We start from the raw sequence: 20,941 nt of genomic DNA, 5'->3' as shown, positions 1-20,941 counted from the left end.
AAATGGTAAGTATCTAAATATTTCACCACCACCACCTATATTAATAGAAATCCTGATAGGTCAGTTGGTAAAGAATCCTCCTGCAATGCAGGAGATCATGGTTCAATTCCTGGGTTGGGAAGATCCGCTGGAGAAGGGACAGGCTACCCACTCCAGTATTCTTGGGCTTTCCTGGTGGCTCAGCTGATAAAGAATCCACCTGCAACGCAGGAGACCTGGGTTCGATCCCTGGGTTGGGAAGACACCCTGGAGAAGGGAAAGGCTACCCACTCCAGTATTCTGGCCTGGAGAATTCCATGGACTGTATAGTCCATGGGGTCGCAAAGAGTCAGACACGATTGAGTGACTTTCACTTTCAATAATAAGGGGAGGTAAGGAAAGCATAGTGTTGCAGTCAGATGAGAAACACCAGAGAATGTTTACCTTCCGATTCTGATCATAAGCAGAGTCAATTCCCAAAATGCTATTCACTTCCACATATGGATATTTCTTCTCCAGGACAGTGACCACATGTTCAACTTTCACTCTTTCTCCAGTCCTTACTTTGTTATACATCTAAAGAAAGAAAAACCAAGTAACCAACTACACTTTCAAATCCAAATTTCAGAGTACTTATTACAAAAGATTTCAAAATGCAGAGGGAAAAAAAACAATAGCTATTTCTCTTAAAGAGCAAATGGGACATATTAGCAATTCTCCCTTTTCTGTATACTTCCTTATGCCTTATTAAGTTAGAAACTATATATTCGTAAAATAACTCAGTTCATACTCACATTTAAAGTCCAAAACGCAAAAATCTGTTAATTTTTTAAAAATCTGAATACTTATAAGTAATCCTTGAAATAATGTCTATGATGTTTAAGGGGAAAAGAGTTTCAAAATATGTATGGTATAATCCCTGTTTGTAAAAGGCAGACATAAAACAAACAACAAAACTGTGTCTGTGCATACACAGTTAAGCATACGGAGGATATACTAAGCAAGCTTTTAATTGTGGCTGCCTTCAGGGAGCAGAATTAAGGAGAGGAGAGAAGAGATTTTTAACTGACATTGCAATACTGGTTTTAAAAAATTTTAATAACAGACATATTTTTTTTTTCCTTTTGTGACTAAAAAGAAAAAGAAAACTCACTATCCTTTCCCTCATACACATAGCTATGAGGGGAAAAAACTTTAAAAAGCAGACTTTAAACCCCTTATCCTCAGTAACTTCACATGAACCTATTACATTCTCCACAGCCTACTGCTAATCATGGGTCCACCCTTATTTCTTACAGAGGTCACAGCAACAGCTCATCAACTACTACTCATGCCACTTTCTCCACCCTTCATCAGATCCATCTCCATTATACACATCAAAATGAGGTTTTTCAGTTGGACTGGAGTTTAACTCTAGACCTGGATACCTGTTACCCAGCCTAATGGGCTCAATGACTAGGTTCCCTTTTCCACTCTGCACTCACAATATTCTGTTCAAGTCATGCTAACAACTTGGAGTCACTACTCTGATCTGCAGTCATTGTTCACTGACTCCTGTTTGTTCGCCTGTGCAGAGCTGAGACAACTTTACACTCCACAAGAACACCCTCGCTCCAAGTGCAGTGAGGTCCTCATGCTGCTGCAGCCAGCGGCGCTACACAGAACCAAACCACCCCTGTGGAGGTGTCCCCCAATAGATCGCAAGGTGCTGGAGGATGGGGGAGACCTTACTCTTCTTTGTAAAGGGCGCATCTTTAATAAAGGTTGGCCAAATAAATAAAGGAACACTTCAATTAATTTAAAAAAAGCCGCTGACTGAATCTCTAAACAATAAACAAAACAAGCATAATAAACAGCAGGCTGCCACCATGATTACAGGTAAAATAGAAGTGGTGAAAATCAACTGCTTTAAAATAGCTTTTAAATAATTAACACTAATCTGTAAACAAAACAACTACTACTTATAAACTTTTAATACTCTAAAAATAGAAAGAAAAAAACAAGGAGAGTTGTCTGTTTGAACTTGAGCAAGTATCTCAAAATACATAAATACAATTCCGAACATTTCAGAGTTTCCAGTTAAAAATAGAGAAAACAGATAATAAGAATTTTATGACTTGAATATTAAATGGATTCCTAATGAAAATATCATGATGGTCTTAAAAGGAAAAAGAGTAAAGTTTTTTTTTTTTTTTTTTTTGGAAAAAGAGTAAAGTTTTTTAAACAAGTAGAGTACATCAGTTACCAAAAGGCATTAATCAGTGATTTCAAATTGCCAAAAAGCAGAAGACTAAGATATATTAATGTATTTAGTATCTAAGGAATTAGTATCTAAGGAATTTTAGCTGAAATCTCAACAATCTATTATTAACATTTATTAATATTAGTGTATCAATAAAAGCAACTCCTAACATATAAAATGCATAAAGTTTGTGAATAATTTACCTTGTTCTCTTTCCAGAAATATAGAATCCCCTTACCACATACTGTTTCTGAGAGTAAGTTAGATTTTTAGAAATTATTCACCATTTTGAACAAAAACATACATGTGTCAGAATTTGGAAGGCATGATAATCATCCACTTCTTGTGCAACATAGTTATACGCTCTCAGAATAGCCACTCCAGCATCTTGCATCCCATCAACATCTTCAGAGTCGTTAACCACAAAGATTAAACCAAGTCTGGGGGGAGAAAGGGATAAGCAAAAAGAAGCAAATGAAACATCTCAAAGAATGCAACCAGTCAAAAAAAGGAAAGGCATCATCTTACAAAACACAGTTCATGTCATTTTTTTTTTCCACATCATTCTTTATTGGCAAAGGCATTCATCACTTAAGAATTAAAAAAAGCAAGTTCCCAAAGGTGGCTTAGACTGTAACTATTGAAGCAAGTTGTTTCAAGATCATGAAATGAGACCATCACTAACATAAAAGGCATTGCTATAGTTTTAGATGGAGATTTCGTTCTGTTTTTAAATCAAAATTAGAAGTGAAAATTCTCAGAATGTGAAAACATACAAGGGTGGGGTGGATTTTGAGATTCACCCCAGCAATATGAACATCATAGGCAAATGGAAAGCATTAAAATTTTTACTACTGTCCTTAAGTAAAAGGCTATACCCAAAGTTAATTAATTACATTTTAAAACTTAAAGGAACAAACCACAAAGAGACACCATCACACATTTACAGACTGGCCAAAAAAATATGCACTGGTGATTATAGAGGCCACTAGACTCCATCTCAGAGCAAAAGCAATGAAGAAGGGCCAGTCTATAACTAAAATGGATCACAGACATAAATGTAAAACACAAAACTGTAAAACTCATAGAAAATAAAACAGGATAAAATTAGGTGATCCTGGGTTTGGCAATAATTTCTTGGGTCTAACCCCAAAAGCATCACCCACAACAAAAAGAACTAGGTAAGCTGGACTCCATTTAAATTAAAAATTTCTGTTCTGCAAAAGAAACTGCTAAGAGACTGAAGATAAGCCACAGACTAGCTGATAATCTGTGCAGAACACATATCTGATAAAGGACTGATATGCAGAATACCCTAAAGCTCTTAAAACTAATAATTTAAAAAAAGTTAAACTGGGCAAGTTTAACAGATCTGAACAAGTACCTCACCAAACAAGACATACAGTCAGCAAAAAAGCATATTACAAGACATTCAAGGACTTCCGTGGTAGCCCAGCAGTTAAGAATTCAGCTGTCAATGCAGGGGACACAGGTTTGACCCCTGGTCAGGTAAGATCCCGCACGCCACAGGACAACTAAGCCCTTGCAGCACAACTACTGAGCCCGTGCTCCAAAGCCCATGTTCCACAGCAAGACGACCCACCACGCTGAGAACCCACGCACCACAACCGGAAAGGAGCCCCCACCTACCACAGCTGAAGAAAGAAGGGTGCAGCGACAAAGACCCAGTGCAGCCAAAAATAAATAAATACATGTTTTACAGAACTGTTTTTTTTAAAAAAAGATGCTCAAAGTCATGGTCATTAGGGAATTTCACATTAAAACCGTAATGAGATACCACCACACACCGATGAGAATGGGTAAAATCCAAAACACAAAAGTCTGGAAAGGATGTAGAGCAATAGGAACCCTCATGTTGCTGATGAGAATGTGAAATGATACGACCACTTCAAACATAATGTCGCAGTTTCTCCAAACACTAAACACACTTTTACTGTAAGATAAAGCAATCATACTTAGTATTTACTTAAAGGCGATGAAAACTTATATCCATACAAAAACCTGCATACAAATACTTGTAGCAGTTTTACTCATAACTGCCCTAACCTGGAAACAACAAAGATGTTTGTTAACATGTAAATGGACTGAAAAACTATAGGACATCCATATAATGGAATATTACTCAGTGATAAAAAGAAATGAGGTATCAAGTCACAAAAAAGCATGGACAAAACTTAAAAGCATACTGTACTGCTAAGTGAAAGAAGCCAATCTGAAAATGTTTTATACATTATGATTCAGGAAAAGACAAAAACTACAGAGAGAGTAACAAGATCAGTTGTGGGCAGGGGTTGGGAGAGAGGTAGAGAGGAACGAACAGGTGACACAAAAGAGATTTTTAGGGCAGTGAAACTAATCTATGATACTGTTGCAAAATAATGGTGGAGACATGTCATTACACATTTGTAAAAATTCCCAAAATGTACAACACAAACAGTAAACCCGGATATAAACTATGGACTTTCATTAATAAGAATGCAGCAACATCAGTTCTTTAATCAACACTGCTCTAAAAAATACACAAAGTCTATTCATTTTTTTTAAAGTACAGCTTAAATAGAAGAAAATATAAACATATTTCAAACATCATGCTCTCAGAATGTATGTGGAAATTTTGTGTATCCAAAGATAAGGTGGTTGAGAGGGTTTGTTTTTTAGATTAAAAATTGTCTTTGTTGTTTTTTTTTTAATCTCTCTTATGACAGAAATCCCATGAGTAAGCTCCAGGCAGGAAGGACCTAAATATTATTTTTATGAAAATAAAAATAAGGGAGAGAACCCAATTATCTCCTCACAAAGTAGCAATACTTCCCTTTCCCAGGTGTTCAATTTCTAAAAAGGGCATTAGAGTCATTCTGTTAACTAAGACCCCAGATTCAGACTTTGGGATCTTCCAGGCCCAGTCCCTCATCAAGGACCAGCAAGAAGGCTCTCAGATTTGTTCTCTCCTCTCCTCATTGAACTGCCAAGAACCCAGCCACCACATCAATGCAACAAAGGAAAACAACTGCTGGTTTGCCTCTCCCCCGACTCTTCACAACAGGCCTGTGAGGTCAGTGCCTTCTTCTTATCTACCCTTGTCATCCGAAGACCATATTCCTTGTTCCTGTCTCTCAATCCAATTCAGTAAATTTTTAACTAGTGCCTACTGTGTGCCATGAGCCAACTTCTTTTTGCTCTTATCAGTCAGTTCAGTCGCTCAGCCATGTCCGACTCTTTGCGACCCCATGAACCGTAGCACACCAGGCCTCCCAGTCCATCTCCAACTCCGAGCCCACTCAAACTCATGTCCATTGAGTCAGTGATGCCATCCAACCCTCTCATCCTCTGACATCCCCTTCTCCTCCCGCCTTCAACCTTTCCTAGCATCAGGGTCTTTAATGAGTCAGTTCTTCGCATCAGGGGGCCAAAGTATTGGAGTTTCAGCTTCAGCATCAGTCCTTCCAATGAACACCCAGGACTGATCTCCTTTAGGATGGACTGGTTGGATCTCCTTGCTGTCCAAGGAACTCTCAAGAGTCTTCTCCAACACCACAGTTCAAAAGCATCAATTCTTCAGTGCTCAGCTTTCTTTACAGTCCAACTCTCACATCCATACATGACTACTCTTATATTTCCCTTTTAATCAAATATAGCTCTGGCTGTAATCCGCCACTGAGCCAGGCAGTATTCATGTTTACATTAAAAATTTCATTAAACTCAAAACCTCTGCTTTTCCACCAATGAAAACCCACCTTTTTCTTCAAAGTCTACTTAAATCCAACTTTGCCATGAAACCTCTGTCCTTCCCAAATATCTGTCTATAGTCTTTTGTTTCCCGGAAATTCCAAAGAACTTATAACTAGTAAGGATATAACTCAGCACTTAATCAAGTATCTTATAGGAAGTAGGCACTGTATTTTTTCCAAGAGGGTAGAAATGTGCCTTATATACCACTCACAGCATTTAGCTCAGTGCTGAGTATGGAACACACAATAACATTTGTTTACTAAAGCACTCTTTTCTTCTTTATTTCCATGTTTTCTAAGAATTCAACTTATATCAACTCATAAAATTATCAGATATTATTTAGAATGTGAGTGAAAATACCTTAACCTTTATATGTAAAACCTGAAAACACTGTTCTTAAAAGGCACAGTGGAGACTCAGCCATTTAATACTCTGCTGGCAGGTTTGGTAAAATCTATTTAGTAAAATAAATGTGTCTGTTTGCATCTATAAAAAGCTATGTATACATTTAGTTCTGAATCTAACAAAAGTTCTTGGCAAAGCTTCTTATCTCTGCCAAAAGTGGAGGTAGGCTTTGTGATGTGGACACTGCTGTAGGAAAATTCCCTTCCATTGGAAAATAAACTGAAATCACATGCTATTTTTACATGGGCTATTTACTAATAACTCAATGACAATAAGATTCTATTCGTCAAGTTCTCTACCCCAAAATACAGTGGCTTCATACTGAGCTAAAGATAAAACTGTCATTAATGATCCCTACAATTAATTATCCTAAAGTTCAGTAGTACCAGATTTGCATTTAAGAATGACAAACAAAACCTCAACTGTTGTATTATCAAATCAACAATGATGTTACCTTAGTGGTATATGATTACTGAGGAACATCTCAGCTGTGTTAATCAACTCTGCAGTGCTTTCGTGAGTAGGATCAACTATGAAAACCTATAGGAAGAGGGAAAGGAAAACATGAAATGACATTTATTCAAATATCACTGGGTCAGTAAAAATGCCTTGGTCTTTTTATTGGGTTGGCCATTTCTCTCCAGCTACTTTTGAACCTTATAAAAAAGAAATTATACAAATAGCAGTTATCCTCCCTCTGTATTCAAAGAACATGGTACTCAAAGACTAAATGATTTTCTCGTGATCTTATGCTAACATGAAAACTACATCCAGATGCCTTATTTCTATTCTTCACTACTTAACAATACATATTTTATTAATCCTTCCACTTTAGAAAACAGAGATTAGTTTCTTGGGTATACATTTCAAAGGACAGAACCCAATTTTTTGACCACAATAACAGGTATCATGTATTAAGCTCTCATGATGTGCTTTAAAAACTAATAGCTATCTCACTGAATCAAATAAAGTTCTCATTTAATAAATTATTTCATATTCCAAGAAAAAAAAAAGACTAAAATTTTGACTAGGAAGGAGAAAAGGGGGTTTTAAGAGTGACGGAAGTACAGAAGATGGTTTCCCTGAAAAGTTCTGAGGAAGCCAACCTCGGCCCTCACCTGCCCAGTCTCTTCAGGAGCTGCATGAGGGAAGAGAAAGACATGAGATGGGGAAAGAGGGCCAACTAAGAACCTCTATCTCTCTAAAGCAGTGGAATAAGGATAAAAAGTAGGAGCTGGCAAAGATTTGTTTAAGAGAATGAACTATCAAATTTTAGGGATTAAGCTATTTAAGAAAAATGTTTGATATATTTATCTTCTGAATGAAAAAGGAAAACTATCTTAAAACTCAAGACAATCTAAACTATCTTAAAACTCAAGACAATCTAAACTTTCAACTTAAAGATGAGGAGCATCCCTTATATGCGGACATTTTACAGCCCTACAATCAATGAATACATTTCCAAACCCTTTCCGTTTGAACATAGAGCTAGAAAGAGAGCATATTTAGTGGTGGGAGTAGGGGGCGGGAGCAAGGCAGAGAAGCAACTAGTAAAGGAGAGAAGTGAACATTGTAGATATGATAGAAAAGGAAGAAGGCAAGGGAGAAATAGAGATCATGGTCCAGCAAAGAAGTTTCACTTACCATGTTGTGCAAGTTCTTCCTGATCTGTCGGATTACACCAGGAAAGGTGGGGCGAAGCAATTCTTGTAGACTAGAAGGCCATGAATTGTATCTGCTGTCAACTTCCAGGTTGTTGATCCACTACAAATAAAAGAACACACATGGCATATATACTTTAGTTACCACCAGTGAAATTTGCAAAACTAACAGTAAGACTTTATTTCAAGAATAATCACGTAGGAAAAGACCATTTTCAAAAATATAAAGATCAAGTAGAAAAATGAATGACTAGGACTTCCCTGTGGTCCAGTGGTAATGTCCCCAATGCAGAGAGCACAGGTTCAATCTCTAGTCCAGGAAGATCCCACAAGCTGTGAGCCAGCTAAGCCTGTGTGCCACAACTGCTGAAGCCCACAAGCGTAGAGCCTGTGCCCACAACAGGAGAAGCCACTGCAAGGAGACACCCACACACGGCAGCTCGGAAGTAGCCCTGCTCTCGGTAACTAGAGAAAGGCCACATACAGCAATGAAGACTCAGCACCACCAAAAATAAATCAATAAATAATTTTTTTAAGTGACTAAAATACAAGCTACAGAATATAAGGAGGTGTGTGCAACTTACAAAATCAATAAAGGACTAGTGTCAAGAACATCTACAGAAATCTAACAAATCAATTTGAAAAGGCAAGAAATGTATGAGAAATAGAAATGAGTCAAAAATATGAATAAGGGATTTATAGAGGAAATTTAAATACGCAATTAACACAAGAAAAGATAAACACCTTCACTAGTAATCCAAGAAATATAAACTAATAAGCACAATGTAATTTCACTCATATTGTCGATATCCAAGAATAGGCAAAAATATAGAACAATGGGCATTTTCATCCAATTCTGAAGTCTGGAACAGTCACTTTAGAGAAAATGACCTAATAAAGATGAAACTTTTGTTACTATCCTACCACTAAGTACTGCAGCTCTAGGTATCTATCCCACAAGGCTACCCACTCCAGTATTCTGGCCTGGAGAATTCCATGGACTCTAGAGTCCATGGGGTCACAAGAAATTGGACATGACTGAGCAACTTTCACTTCACTTCACTTCAAAGATGAAACTTTTGCTATTATCCAAGTACTGCAGCTCTATCCCAAATATTAAATTCTCAAATGTACAATGAGAGATATAAAAGGACCATAACAATACTGCTCAAAACAGTAAAAAATTAGAAACAACTAAATATTCATCAAAAATGAATGAATTAAATGGTACATAATATCTGTACAAAAGAGCAGGGTGGGAAAGTATGTGAATAATACTTTGTTCGTGTAAATAAAGAGTATTTCTGGAAGGATATACAATTAATTGATAAAGCCTGTTGCTTCTAGGAAGAAAAACTGGACATCTCGATGAAGAGTTTTTTCAACAAACACACTCTTTTGTACGTCTTAAGCTCCACACTGTGAATTTATAAAAGATATTTTTTAAAAATAAGAAAAATATAAAAGATGATATGATAAACTAGACCTTTATGTATCAAGCAGATAAGTCTTGAAAAAATTGCTGAGTAACTCATTTTTTTTTAATTTGATGAAGGATACTGAGATATGGCATTTTTCAAAATTTTAAAAACATATGACAGGGAAGAAAATGATCAAATAAGTGACAGGGGGGATATATGCCCACTTCAAAAGATGAATTATCTGCAGGGAGGAGAGGAGTGGAACTAGGAAGAGATATAAATAGGGCTTTGACCAAAACATTTTTTTCTTCCAAGAAAACATGAAATGATTAAACTAACATTTAGTAAGTATGGCAATGGGTCCTATATTGTTAATTATATCAATATCTTTACTCTGTAATGAAAAAAAGTCTACAGAAAAACAAATCACGTAATAGTATTCATCAACATAACAGTTATAACACCAAGAAAGAATTCAAGTAGGAAACATCTACATTCTGTATTACTCCCCTTTCCAAAAAATTTCCCTAAACTAAATGCAGGACAGACACCAAGAGAAAGGGCCTGGAGAGCTAAAGGTATGGGTACGTCTCTACTGCTTATGTCACTTTCACCACAACTACCCGAGGCAGTTCTAATCCCTCTAGACTCTTAAATCTGAGGAGACAAAGGCCCAGAGACATCATACAGCAGATATTAATCTACATAAATCATTCAGTATTGAAGTCTTTTCTTAAAGAGGCTTGGTAGCTAAAATAATATTTTAAACAAAATCACATAAGACCAGCATGCAACTAAAAAAACGAAACACTTTCCCAAGAGATGCTCAGCTGATTCCTAAGGAGATATAAAATTCGAAAAATCACCGTCTTAACCACATTAAACCAAATGACTCAACTTTCTGGAGCATTTAAGAGCCTACTTTATTATACACACATATGCCATATAAGCAGGTGTTGCAAATCTTTGATGCCAATGAAAGAGATGACAGGAATAACTTATCTTTCATAGAAGACAGATGCAAAATCCATAATAAAATAATTGGCCAAATCCCCCCCTGGACACTCACGGAATACCTACCGAAATAGCAGGGCTCCTGATGTCCACAGCATAGTCGGCCTCAGAGGGCTGTATATTCAGTTTCAAGACATTATGCAGAGAAAGGCCTTCTATTCCCAGTCTATGTAGACCCTCCATCACTCGAGCTTCATTCCTCAATATGTCAAACAGACTGGGGGAAAAAAACAGTATTTAGGAAAAGGGGCTCTAAAAAAAAATTCTCACCATGAAAAAATTCATCAGTTCAAACTCAATGCCCCATCACACTAGTTGAGAAATCAAAAGAGGAGGTTCTTCCCTTGCTTCATGTTGTCCAAATATGTAGAACAAAGTGGGTAAGACTTGCTTCTTGGTTGATACTTATTTATACTTACCAATGTATACATTGTGTAGAGATTAACTACACACACACACTTTGAGGAAGAAATAATCCTAAATCTGGATTTTACACTGTATGTTTTTAAAAACACTAATCTCCCTGTGATATTTCTTATAACTGTACACGAATCTACAACTATCTGAAAATAATTTAGTAACACCAAAAAATATACTAAATAACACATTTCAATATCAGTATCAATTCCCACAAGGCCCACATACATATGATCATAGAAAAAGGTCTGGAGGAATTCACACCCAACTTAAAAGGTTTGCAGGGTAAGGAAGATTAAATAAGATGAAATGAAATGAAGACTTTACTGTTTAGTTCCTTTATCTCTGCATTATTGAAAAGTGTTTACAAAAAGTTTGTAATAGTATGGAAAATTAAAGTTTTTTTAAATATGAAATAAAACAAGGGCAGTCTTTTAATGTGTTCTTTACCAATTTTTTACTAGGTCTGAAAGCACATAAAAGCTTGATTAAATTAACGTGAAAAGTATCTTACTGTGGAAACTGCTTCTTCTGAAGCATTAACCAACCATAGCTTTTGTTTTCACTATTATAAAACCTTAGTGTCAACTATGTCACTTTTAACTTCAAAGATAAAATCAGAATTCCACTTGTCTTCCACACCCACCCACCCACCCCAAAATTCATGGGGACAATTTAGAGAAATTTAATTCTAAACCACATTTCAACAAAAAGATAGCTATTCAAATAATAGACACTTGGACCTTAAATGTCCAAGGTATCAGATGTACATTATGATAAAAAATGGCCAAGTATCATTCTGCCCATCCCAGCCAGAATAGGGACTACCTAAATGCATTCACTGGGCTGATAAGTCATCAGGTTTTGCAACATGTCACATCAAGGAGGGACAACAGTCTGGACATATCATAAGGAGCCACACATTACTAAAACTTTTCAGAGTGAAAAATATTTATCCATACCTGAATATATCTTGTGTCTCTAAATCAATGTGAAGTCCATTGATGAATAGTGCTGAATCTCCAGGCTGTAATCCTAAAGTTCCCTTGAAATACTGAAATATTAAAAATTTATTAAGGAGTAGGAAGAGAATGTTTAACAAAAATTTCCACATTTCTGGCTTTATGTACAAATATTGACAATGATTATTACACTGTTTCCTACAATGTTGGGGTAGGGAGGGTATTCAATAAGTCAAGTGCTGAGATTTACTTTTCTGCTACCCTTGCCTGTCTGTGATGCTAGTCAAGGTTGAGCCAGCAGTCACTAACAGCTGGCCTTCTGGATGAAGTCCAGGGATCTGATCCAAAAGGGTTTCAAAACCCTATACCTCCCTTAAACCTCCAAACTAAGGCATACCAAGATACTGAGTCGCTGAGCTAAGGGCAGCACCTATATGCACCCAAGCTCTCTAAGGCCTGGTCTTTAGGGGGCCCTCCAACTGATGCTCACAGTCATGGTGGAACACACACGACTACACAGCCACTGCAGCCTTCAGAACTGCCTAACCCATTAAAATTTTGACAACTAAAGAAAAGAATCTCAACAAATGGTCTGAAAATCCATCCCAGAAAGTTTAAAAATAAAAGACAAAAGAACTAGAAAACAAGAAATAAAAGATTTTTAATTAGGTCAAACAACTCAAGAAGGTATAGCATCTTAAGAGTAAATAGGAGTTCTAGAAAAAAGAAACCAAAAAGACAAAATGCAAAGAAATAAGTCCAGAAAATTTCCCAAAACTAAAGGAAATGATTTTCCAGATTTAAAAGGTCCACAAACCACTAAAAAGTACAAAGACTTTTTTAAAAGGCATTGTTGTTGTTCAGTCGCTAATTCGTGTCCAACTCTTTGCACCTCCATGGACTGTAGCATATTAGGCTCCTCCATCCTCTACTATTTCACAGAGTTTGGTCATAATGTTTATTGAGTCAGTGATGTCATCTAACCATCTCATCCTCTGCTGCCCTCTTCTCCTTTTGCCTTCAATCTTTCCCAGCATCAGGGTCTTTTCCAATGTTCTTCACATTAGGGGGCCAAAGTACTGGAGCGTCAACTTTAGCAGTCCTTCCAATGAACATTCAAGGTTAATTTCATTTAGGATGTCCTGGTTTGATCTCCTTTCTGTCCAAAGGAGCAATGCCTTCAAACTTCTAAATAACTTCCAACCCAGAATTCTATACCCAGCCAAGCTACTGATAAAACAGAAACAGAAGGGACTTCCCTGACGGTCCAGTGGTTAAGACTCTGCCGTTTCGTTGCAGGAGGTGCGGGTTTGATCCCTTGTCAGGGTACTAAGATCCATGCAACACAGCATAGTCACAAAAAAAACAATGGAAAACTGATTTCTTAGAATTTACCTCACACACAACCCTTCTCATGAAGAATGATTTGCTGCACCAAAATAAGGGAGTAAACCAAAATCAAAGAAGACATGGAATCCAAGAGATAGGAGATCCAACAAAAGAGGTTAAAGGAAGGTCCCAAGGTAACTGATATGTACTAGACATAAAGAGAGGATGGCATGGCAACCCACTCCAGCATTCTTGCTTGAAGAATCCCCAAGGAGAGAGGAGCCTGGTGGGCTACAATCAATGGGGTCGCAAAGAATCGAACATTACTGAGTAACTAATCACAGCACAACACTAGACACAAAGAACAACCAGTCCACAGTAAAGCAGATCAAAAATTGATATAATCATGACAAAACTACAGGGATAATAGAGAGACAGGGACAGTGCCAGTATGAAGTACTGGTAGACAGTGGGAGGAGAGGGACTGCGGTGAAAGAAAGTTAAACCTCACCATTGTAACAGAAGCCAATCTATGAGACTGGAAAATGAGAAAGTACCAATTTAAGCTTGCTAGGATCTGGAGATAAATATCAAAAGAAATCAGGAGTTGAAAGCAGATGCTTCTGGGAAGGGGGATACACAGGGAGTGGGACATGTTAGGGGCGGATGTTATTTTTCTAAAGAAACTGATAACAGTATTTGAAGCTTTGAGTTATATTCATATTCAACTGTGATTAAAAATGGAAAGTATAAAAAAGATTCCAGAAATGAATCAAAATACCATCATCTTTAATAAAAGAAGAGTAAAACCATTAAATGTCACTGATTTAACTCACGTTTGTGCATCTTTAAAGATATAATACAAATTAGAAAGGCTACTATTTTCCATTGGTTAGTACCTTCTGATTCTCTTCCACTTCAGCTCTAAGTTCTGAACTCACAGCTGTTTTTGTTATTGCTCTAAGGAAAGAAAAACATTATCAGTGATTGGTTTAGTATTTACCTTCTGAGCCACCAGGGAAGCTCAGTATTTGATATATATGACTTCAATTTCCCTATATGAAACAATACACTGTTCAATCAATTACAAAAAAAAACTAAATGGAAAAAGCTCTAAACCTTTACAATTGATAAAATAAATTTCTCCTCTCAGATATGTATATTGTTCATTATCAGAAGATATAAAACCAAGGAAAAGTAATAATAATAGTTGATTTTAATGCAAGTGCAGTTATTTCCAGGAACTTAGTTAAATATATGCAACTCTATTCCTATACATCATCTCTACAGCTCATAGAATAAAAGGATAATGTTAAATAAGTTAAGGCTACAGACTGCTCAACCTTTTTAAGCATATGTATGTCTTCAACAGGGCTTCCCAGGTGCCACTAGTAGTAAAGAACCCACCTGCCAATACAGGAGAGGTAAGAGATCAGGTTTGATCCCCTGGAGGAGGGCATGGCAACCCACTCCAGTATGCTTGCGTGGAGAATCACCATGGACAGAGAAGCCTGGTGGACTACAGTCCACGGGGTCACAAAGAATCAGACACAACTGAAGTGACTTCACACGCACATGTCAACAGCACACATGACTAAATAAGGATGTACTACATGATTTTTAAGTCCTGTCTAAGTGTTTTCCAAGACTAACCAAGTAAACAAACTTATTTACAAAAGCATCTCAGTTAAAACACCTCATTCAATTACTCAAGTAAAGGACTGACAATCATTTAAGTTTCTAAAAATGTGGCTTTTAAAACAAGTTTGCCTCATATTTATGAGAAGTAGAGGACCTTTATACAACTGAAAGCAATGCAGAAAAGCTGCATTCAAAACCTTAATCAGTCACTATGAACAAGTCAGCCTCTATAATTCATTTCCTTCATCAAGATTGATTAAGATGATACATATGAAATTGTTTAGGAAGAAAAGCACTAGAGTCCACAGCAGACCCTAGATTAGTTATGTCTGCATACATTAAATTTTGTTAACTCATCTAATCCTGAAAGGCAGGTACTGTTATTTCTGTTTTATTGCTGAAGAACGTGATTATTTGCAAAGTTACTCTTCAACCACACGATGCAGGGGTGCCTTCTTAAAAAGATGGTACCATTAGTATTACAGTACTGGTAGCAACAGAACTTTAATTTTCTAAGCATTTTCATATTTTAGTGACTTCAACATGGCATAAACATGGACATAATTAGACATATGTTAAAAAGAAGACTGTCTCAAAACTTTATTACTCTATGTTACCTGGCTTTGGTAGGAAAATTTTGACTGAGATCCTTCATAATTACGAGAGCTAACTCAATAGGTGCAGCCAAGATTCGTGCAGCAGTCTGAAAACTTAGATCTGCAACAACGTCAAACAGAAGTTGAAGTGTATTAATCAAACACAATGAGAAATAGGAAAAAACACTTATTTCCAATTATTTTCTTGATAATTAAGAATGCCTTAGAATGCCAGCATTTCAGAGCACATCCAGGTTTTACACAGTTCACAGGCCCCTGGAGTGTTTACTGTAGCTGTTCCTTGATCTGCCTGCATAAACACTAGGGTACACACCAACACATTTAGCACAGGATTAATCATCCCAAATCCTTTTCCTTCTTCTGAATTTACAACATATCACAAAGTATAGCAAAAGATTTTAGTAAATTATCTTGGGAAAAAAACTTTGATATATATAGTTCTTTGGACCAGAAGAGCACAGCCTGCCATACTGAGATGCCTTTAGCATTCAACTGTTTAATAAATGTACACATACAGAAACACAAAGATTCTGACAAGCTTGTTTCTAGTTTTACAAACTAACACATTTGGTCACAGAGAGAAAGATCTGGTACTCGTCTATAAATATATATTATTCTGCTAAGTGTTATCTGTCTACAAAAGGACTTCCTTCCATTTCTGATAAATCATAATAAATCACATGACCCTTAAAATCTGTGAATAAATACAAACAAATACAAATTCTAACTTTTTTAACACCGTAAAATTTAGAACAATTCTTCTACATTTTTATTACCTTGCAACTGCCAGACTTTTAAAGGTGCCATTTCATTGGTGCTCTCAACGAGATGCTTTCTTAGTTCTTTCAACTGTCCCTTCAGGTCAGGGTGCAGGTCTCTGAAAGAAACACAAAATCAATTCCTTTCATGTGTCTTTTCTTTCCCAAAGCATTAGAAGTTGACCTCAAATTTATCTTCATGACTTTTCCCTCTACATAGTAAAAAAAATCCTACAATATAGGAAAAATATTAAAGTATAACTACCTTTCTTAAAAAAATTAATAAGTTCATTTAAAAACTAACACAGATTTTTAAAAAAACACAGATTTTAATGCATTTTAATGCATCACTACGAAAGTGATTCTCTCTTTAAGGGGAAGCAGAGGAGTGGGACTGAGAGTACAGAAGAGAGAGGACCTCAACTCTATTCACTGTGTTTTACTCAACTTATTTCTTCTTTTTCTTTAAGGAAAAGAAGGCATTATGTTGAAGGGAAAAAAACTCAATTCACAGCTTTTTTCATACAGAAAAGCAAGTATGATAGCAACAATCAATTCTATTATTCTCCTTTCCTGAATCTTTTTAATTTCTCAAAATAAAACTGGAAATATCTTGCTGCCAGTCCCAAAATGAATTACTTTCAATACCTGCCCATAATTCCTTTACTCACATGAATATAATTCAAGCTATCCAAAATAACTGGATTTTGCTTAGTTTTATCTCAAAATATACTGCCTTCCGTTTAAAGTTAGTAAAACAAATTTTCAGAGGCAGAGATATATCATTTAGATCAGAAAAACAGATGGAGTAGACTAATTGTTTTTAAATATTATAACTCAAAATTTCTTAAATACAACATGCCAAAAGTAAAACATTTACTCAGATCACTCACCATCCAATCAATCCATTTGAGTTACTACAAACCTTTCTTCATGATAAAAGTATGTTAAAATGGGCCAATTACTTTAAATAACTAAATAACTATTCTCAATGTCCATAAAAGAAAATGTCTTCAATATTCTACACAACACCTTTGTGCTGTAAATGCATGAAATCATAATGCTATCCAAAAAACAAACGTAAAACGTGAATATGAAAAGGAATTATGGAAATCTGGATGCAATAAAAATGGAACCTGACTGCATACTAATTAGGCCATAATTGGTGTTCAACACAAAGAAACGTACATATGCACAGGATGAACTCAGTATGTGCAGTCACTCTACATGAAATCAACTCTGCTAAACTTCAGTTACATCATTTTACTCAACCAAATGTTAAAGCTAAAGTATATGAAACTACACCTACATATACTATTTTTATTTTTTAAAAAAGCACACTATAGATGTCCTAATTAAGATTTCCCTCAGCCCTGAGCAGAACTCAGGGCTCAGAACAATGAGAAGTCATATCAGAAATAGCTGCAACATTTAAAATAAAAGCTAAGATTCTTCAGGTAAAAAATTCTAAGGTGCTCTCATAAAACAGTTAATGAAATTTTCTTCAAAAAGCCATTTTCTATCTTCTTTCATATAAAGCAAATTGCAATAAAATGTATTTCAAATGAACATATAAAATCTTCCATACCTATTATAATTCTTTTGCAATTTTTCAAACTATGCTGAGCATAAGTAAATAGTTATAAACACAACATTGTAAATCAACTATACTTCAATTTTTTTTTAAGAGACAAAATCAAGCAAAGAAAAATAGCTATAACCTCTTTAAGTTAAAATACACTTGATTTTCTCAGGAAAAGATTACATAAAATTATTAGATTTCTCCTACTACGTGAATCAAAAAGTGGAATGTAACTTTAATGCCACCAACTACAAGGTCCAAAAAGGGAAATCAACTTAAGCCATAAGCAGGCAGTCACAGCATCATGTAAGAATAATGTGCTTCAGAATTACTAAAAATTATAAACATAACAGAAACTAAATGGTCGTCTTCTCATATCAGATTACATATGTAAAGTACTCTTGAGAAATAAGAGATATAGTAATGAGAAAGATGATACTTACAATGCTAAGAAGCCTTGAGAGTTAAAGAGAGAAAAACCCTCTCTCAAAAGAATATACATACCTTAACTTTCCAAAGAGAAATCCCTGAACTTCATCAATAGGATCACTTTCACCAATCACTGTGGTGTTAACTTCAGTTCCTACAAAAGCACAGCAATTACATGTCTAATCATTCAGAATATAAAAATATTAACTTCATAAAATTTGAAAAATATAAGAAAACATTTTAAAATACCTGAAACTATAATAGCATTTATAAATGTGTTTTTGATAATCCTGTGTTCCTGGATAAAGTAAGAATGTATTTTTCCTTGAACTTTGGAAATTTTTAATTTAAATACTTCAAAATTAAGAATAACAGATATTCCAATATCAAAATTCTGAGGAATTTGTAACTAGGCAACTTAATCCTAGATATAATTATCGAGAACAAAATGAAGTACTAAGCTACCTCCCATGTACCAAAATCAACCATTTTTACCTTTAAAATGAAGCAAAAGACTTTATAAAAAGAGTACACATAAACCTTGTTGAAATTCAAAACCCTAGCATATTACAAGTAGTATCCATAATAAACTGTTCCAAGTCAGAAAATGACAACAACAACAACAAAATTAAACTGTTAATTATATAATAGTTTAAGATTTCATATTGGATCACAAGTTAATTACTGTCTGTGAGCTACTTATTATCAATAACAGTAGCTACTATTTACTGAACTTTATTGTACAAAAAACTTTGTAAAATTTTTTTACCTATACATCTTATTTTCTCCTCACAAATACTTTAAGAGGCATGTATCATTAACCATGTTCTATAGAGTAAAACATTAGGAATTTGTCACCCTACAGAATTTGTCACCCAGCTCAAATATAACAGAACCAAGATTCAAACACCGCTTCATCATTCTCCTCGATCTATTCTTTTTCATTAAAGAAAAAAATGCCCTTTTAACTTGTATCTAAAGAAAACGCATTGGTCTTAATTTACAAATTCACCTTTCACCTGAGTATCATCCTTGGCCTTGTACTCAGTGCTCTTAATGGCCAGCTCCACACCATAGCCTGAGAGGTAAACAGGTTCCTTCCTGGGATTCTGCAGACAGAGCAAGCATTCCATCACCACCGAGCTCCCACGCCATCACGACCACCTAGCTCTCAACGCACCACGGCAGACAGAGTGCAACCTCATTAATGTCACGTAGTCCTCACCTAGGATTATGCACTCAGGATATGCTTGAACCTCTATGGGAATCCTCAGATTGTGGATCCTGCCACAAGTGTGAAAACTGGGATTCCAAGGTAGAAACAAAACTGAATGAAGGCACAGTGGAAAGTATAATGGTCACCAAGCCATATGAAGAAATGGAGAAAATAAAAAGGAAGTTCTGGACCTACACAGGGTTGAAAACTGGTTAGGTTTCAAACCTTGAAGTGCTTTGTTGAGACCATGTGTGTAAATGTGTGTTTGTGTGTGTACATTTTTTTACTGAATTTAAATGTCTTCAGATAGGGTTTGGGCTAACCAAATGTCACAGGCTTGCCATCATCCTGAATGAGGATGGCCTTTTAATACCAGCAATAGAGCATAGCAGGGCACAGTCAAAAACTGGATACTGACAAATCTGGTTCTGCTCATGTAAGTTTTCCTTTAAAATTTTTATTCCACAGGGACTTAACACTCAGTATTTACTGAGCTCAATATGACAGAGACTTTAAAGGCTAACGATCTTTACATATAAATATTTTAAATGCTAAATGCCACCCAAAGTTTGAAAACCTTAATTTCAAACCAATTCTGCTAGATTTTATCTCTTTAGACATTCTCCTCCTTCTATCAAATGAAAAATTCCAAAAAGGAGGGGAAAAAGGGGGTTTAGAAAGAAACTGAATTCAAGAATCAGTTTCATAGTATGATGCCCATATTAAATCTGGATGAAATTAAATGTAATTTACATAGTTCATTTTGAAATAGAAAGTAACTTTTATATTGGTGGTGTTTAACTGCTAAGTCATGTCTGACTCTTTGTGACCCCGTGGACTGTAGCCCACCAGGCTCCTCTGCCCATAGGATTTCCCAAGCAAGAATACTGGAGTGGGTTGCCATTTCCTTCTCCGGGGGATCTTCCTGATCCAGGGATCAAACCCGTGTCTCCTGCTTGGCAAATGGATTCTTCACCACTGAGCCACCTGGGAAGCTATTCTTAAAGCATAAATTTATTTAAAATTTTTAAAGCGTAACTTTATACAGTCATTTTTCAAAGCATAATTGTTTACATTTCTTCAGTAAGGCAAGCAAAATATAAATAACAGATTTGATCAAAGTACTACAGTTTCCAAAGAAGTAGTTCAAGTCATTTTATAAAGGGTGAAATTATTAGCTTAAGGGCTAAGGTTGTCTTGGGCAAATTAACATTTAAAACAGCAACAAGTCAATACTTACTGATACATAATGTCTGAATATGTAATTTATTTTGCCTGCATTGCTTTTTGAAACAAGTTGTCGGTGGAAATTAAAAAACTCCTCAGAGCCAATCTCAGAGTAGAAAATAACCACTGAGCTTTCAGGATTAGATGAGGGGTATCTGTGATCTCCTTTGAACAATAAAGGTTTTGGTCTGAAAATAAATATTAAAAGCTTAAGACTGTTAACTTTAAAAAAGTTTTTAAATGTTAAAAACAGTACAAAATGAAGCTACAGCAATGATAATTTAAGTAAAG

General features: G+C 35.7%; 1 protein-coding gene across 1 annotated transcript in view; it reads right to left on the bottom strand.

Moving 5' to 3' along the window:
- Window positions 1-20,941, bottom strand: part of UGGT1 (UDP-glucose glycoprotein glucosyltransferase 1) — a 110,252-nt gene that overhangs the window by 70,925 nt on the left and 18,386 nt on the right. The window contains exons 6-17 of the mRNA XM_065931991.1: window positions 20,664-20,838; window positions 19,220-19,316; window positions 18,283-18,361; window positions 16,215-16,315; window positions 15,439-15,538; window positions 14,080-14,140; window positions 11,852-11,943; window positions 10,539-10,689; window positions 8,021-8,140; window positions 6,831-6,916; window positions 2,526-2,661; window positions 424-555 (exon numbers count right to left, since the gene is read on the bottom strand). Of these exons, the coding sequence (XP_065788063.1) occupies window positions 424-555; window positions 2,526-2,661; window positions 6,831-6,916; window positions 8,021-8,140; window positions 10,539-10,689; window positions 11,852-11,943; window positions 14,080-14,140; window positions 15,439-15,538; window positions 16,215-16,315; window positions 18,283-18,361; window positions 19,220-19,316; window positions 20,664-20,838 (1,330 nt within the window). The remainder of the gene's footprint in view (window positions 1-423; window positions 556-2,525; window positions 2,662-6,830; window positions 6,917-8,020; window positions 8,141-10,538; window positions 10,690-11,851; window positions 11,944-14,079; window positions 14,141-15,438; window positions 15,539-16,214; window positions 16,316-18,282; window positions 18,362-19,219; window positions 19,317-20,663; window positions 20,839-20,941) is intronic.

Source organism: Muntiacus reevesi, chromosome 3 (assembly GCF_963930625.1).
Source record: "Muntiacus reevesi chromosome 3, mMunRee1.1, whole genome shotgun sequence".
NCBI lineage: Eukaryota > Metazoa > Chordata > Mammalia > Artiodactyla > Cervidae > Muntiacus > Muntiacus reevesi.
Note: the sequence above shows the minus strand (reverse complement) of the source record. Positions and strands in the feature narration are given on the sequence as shown.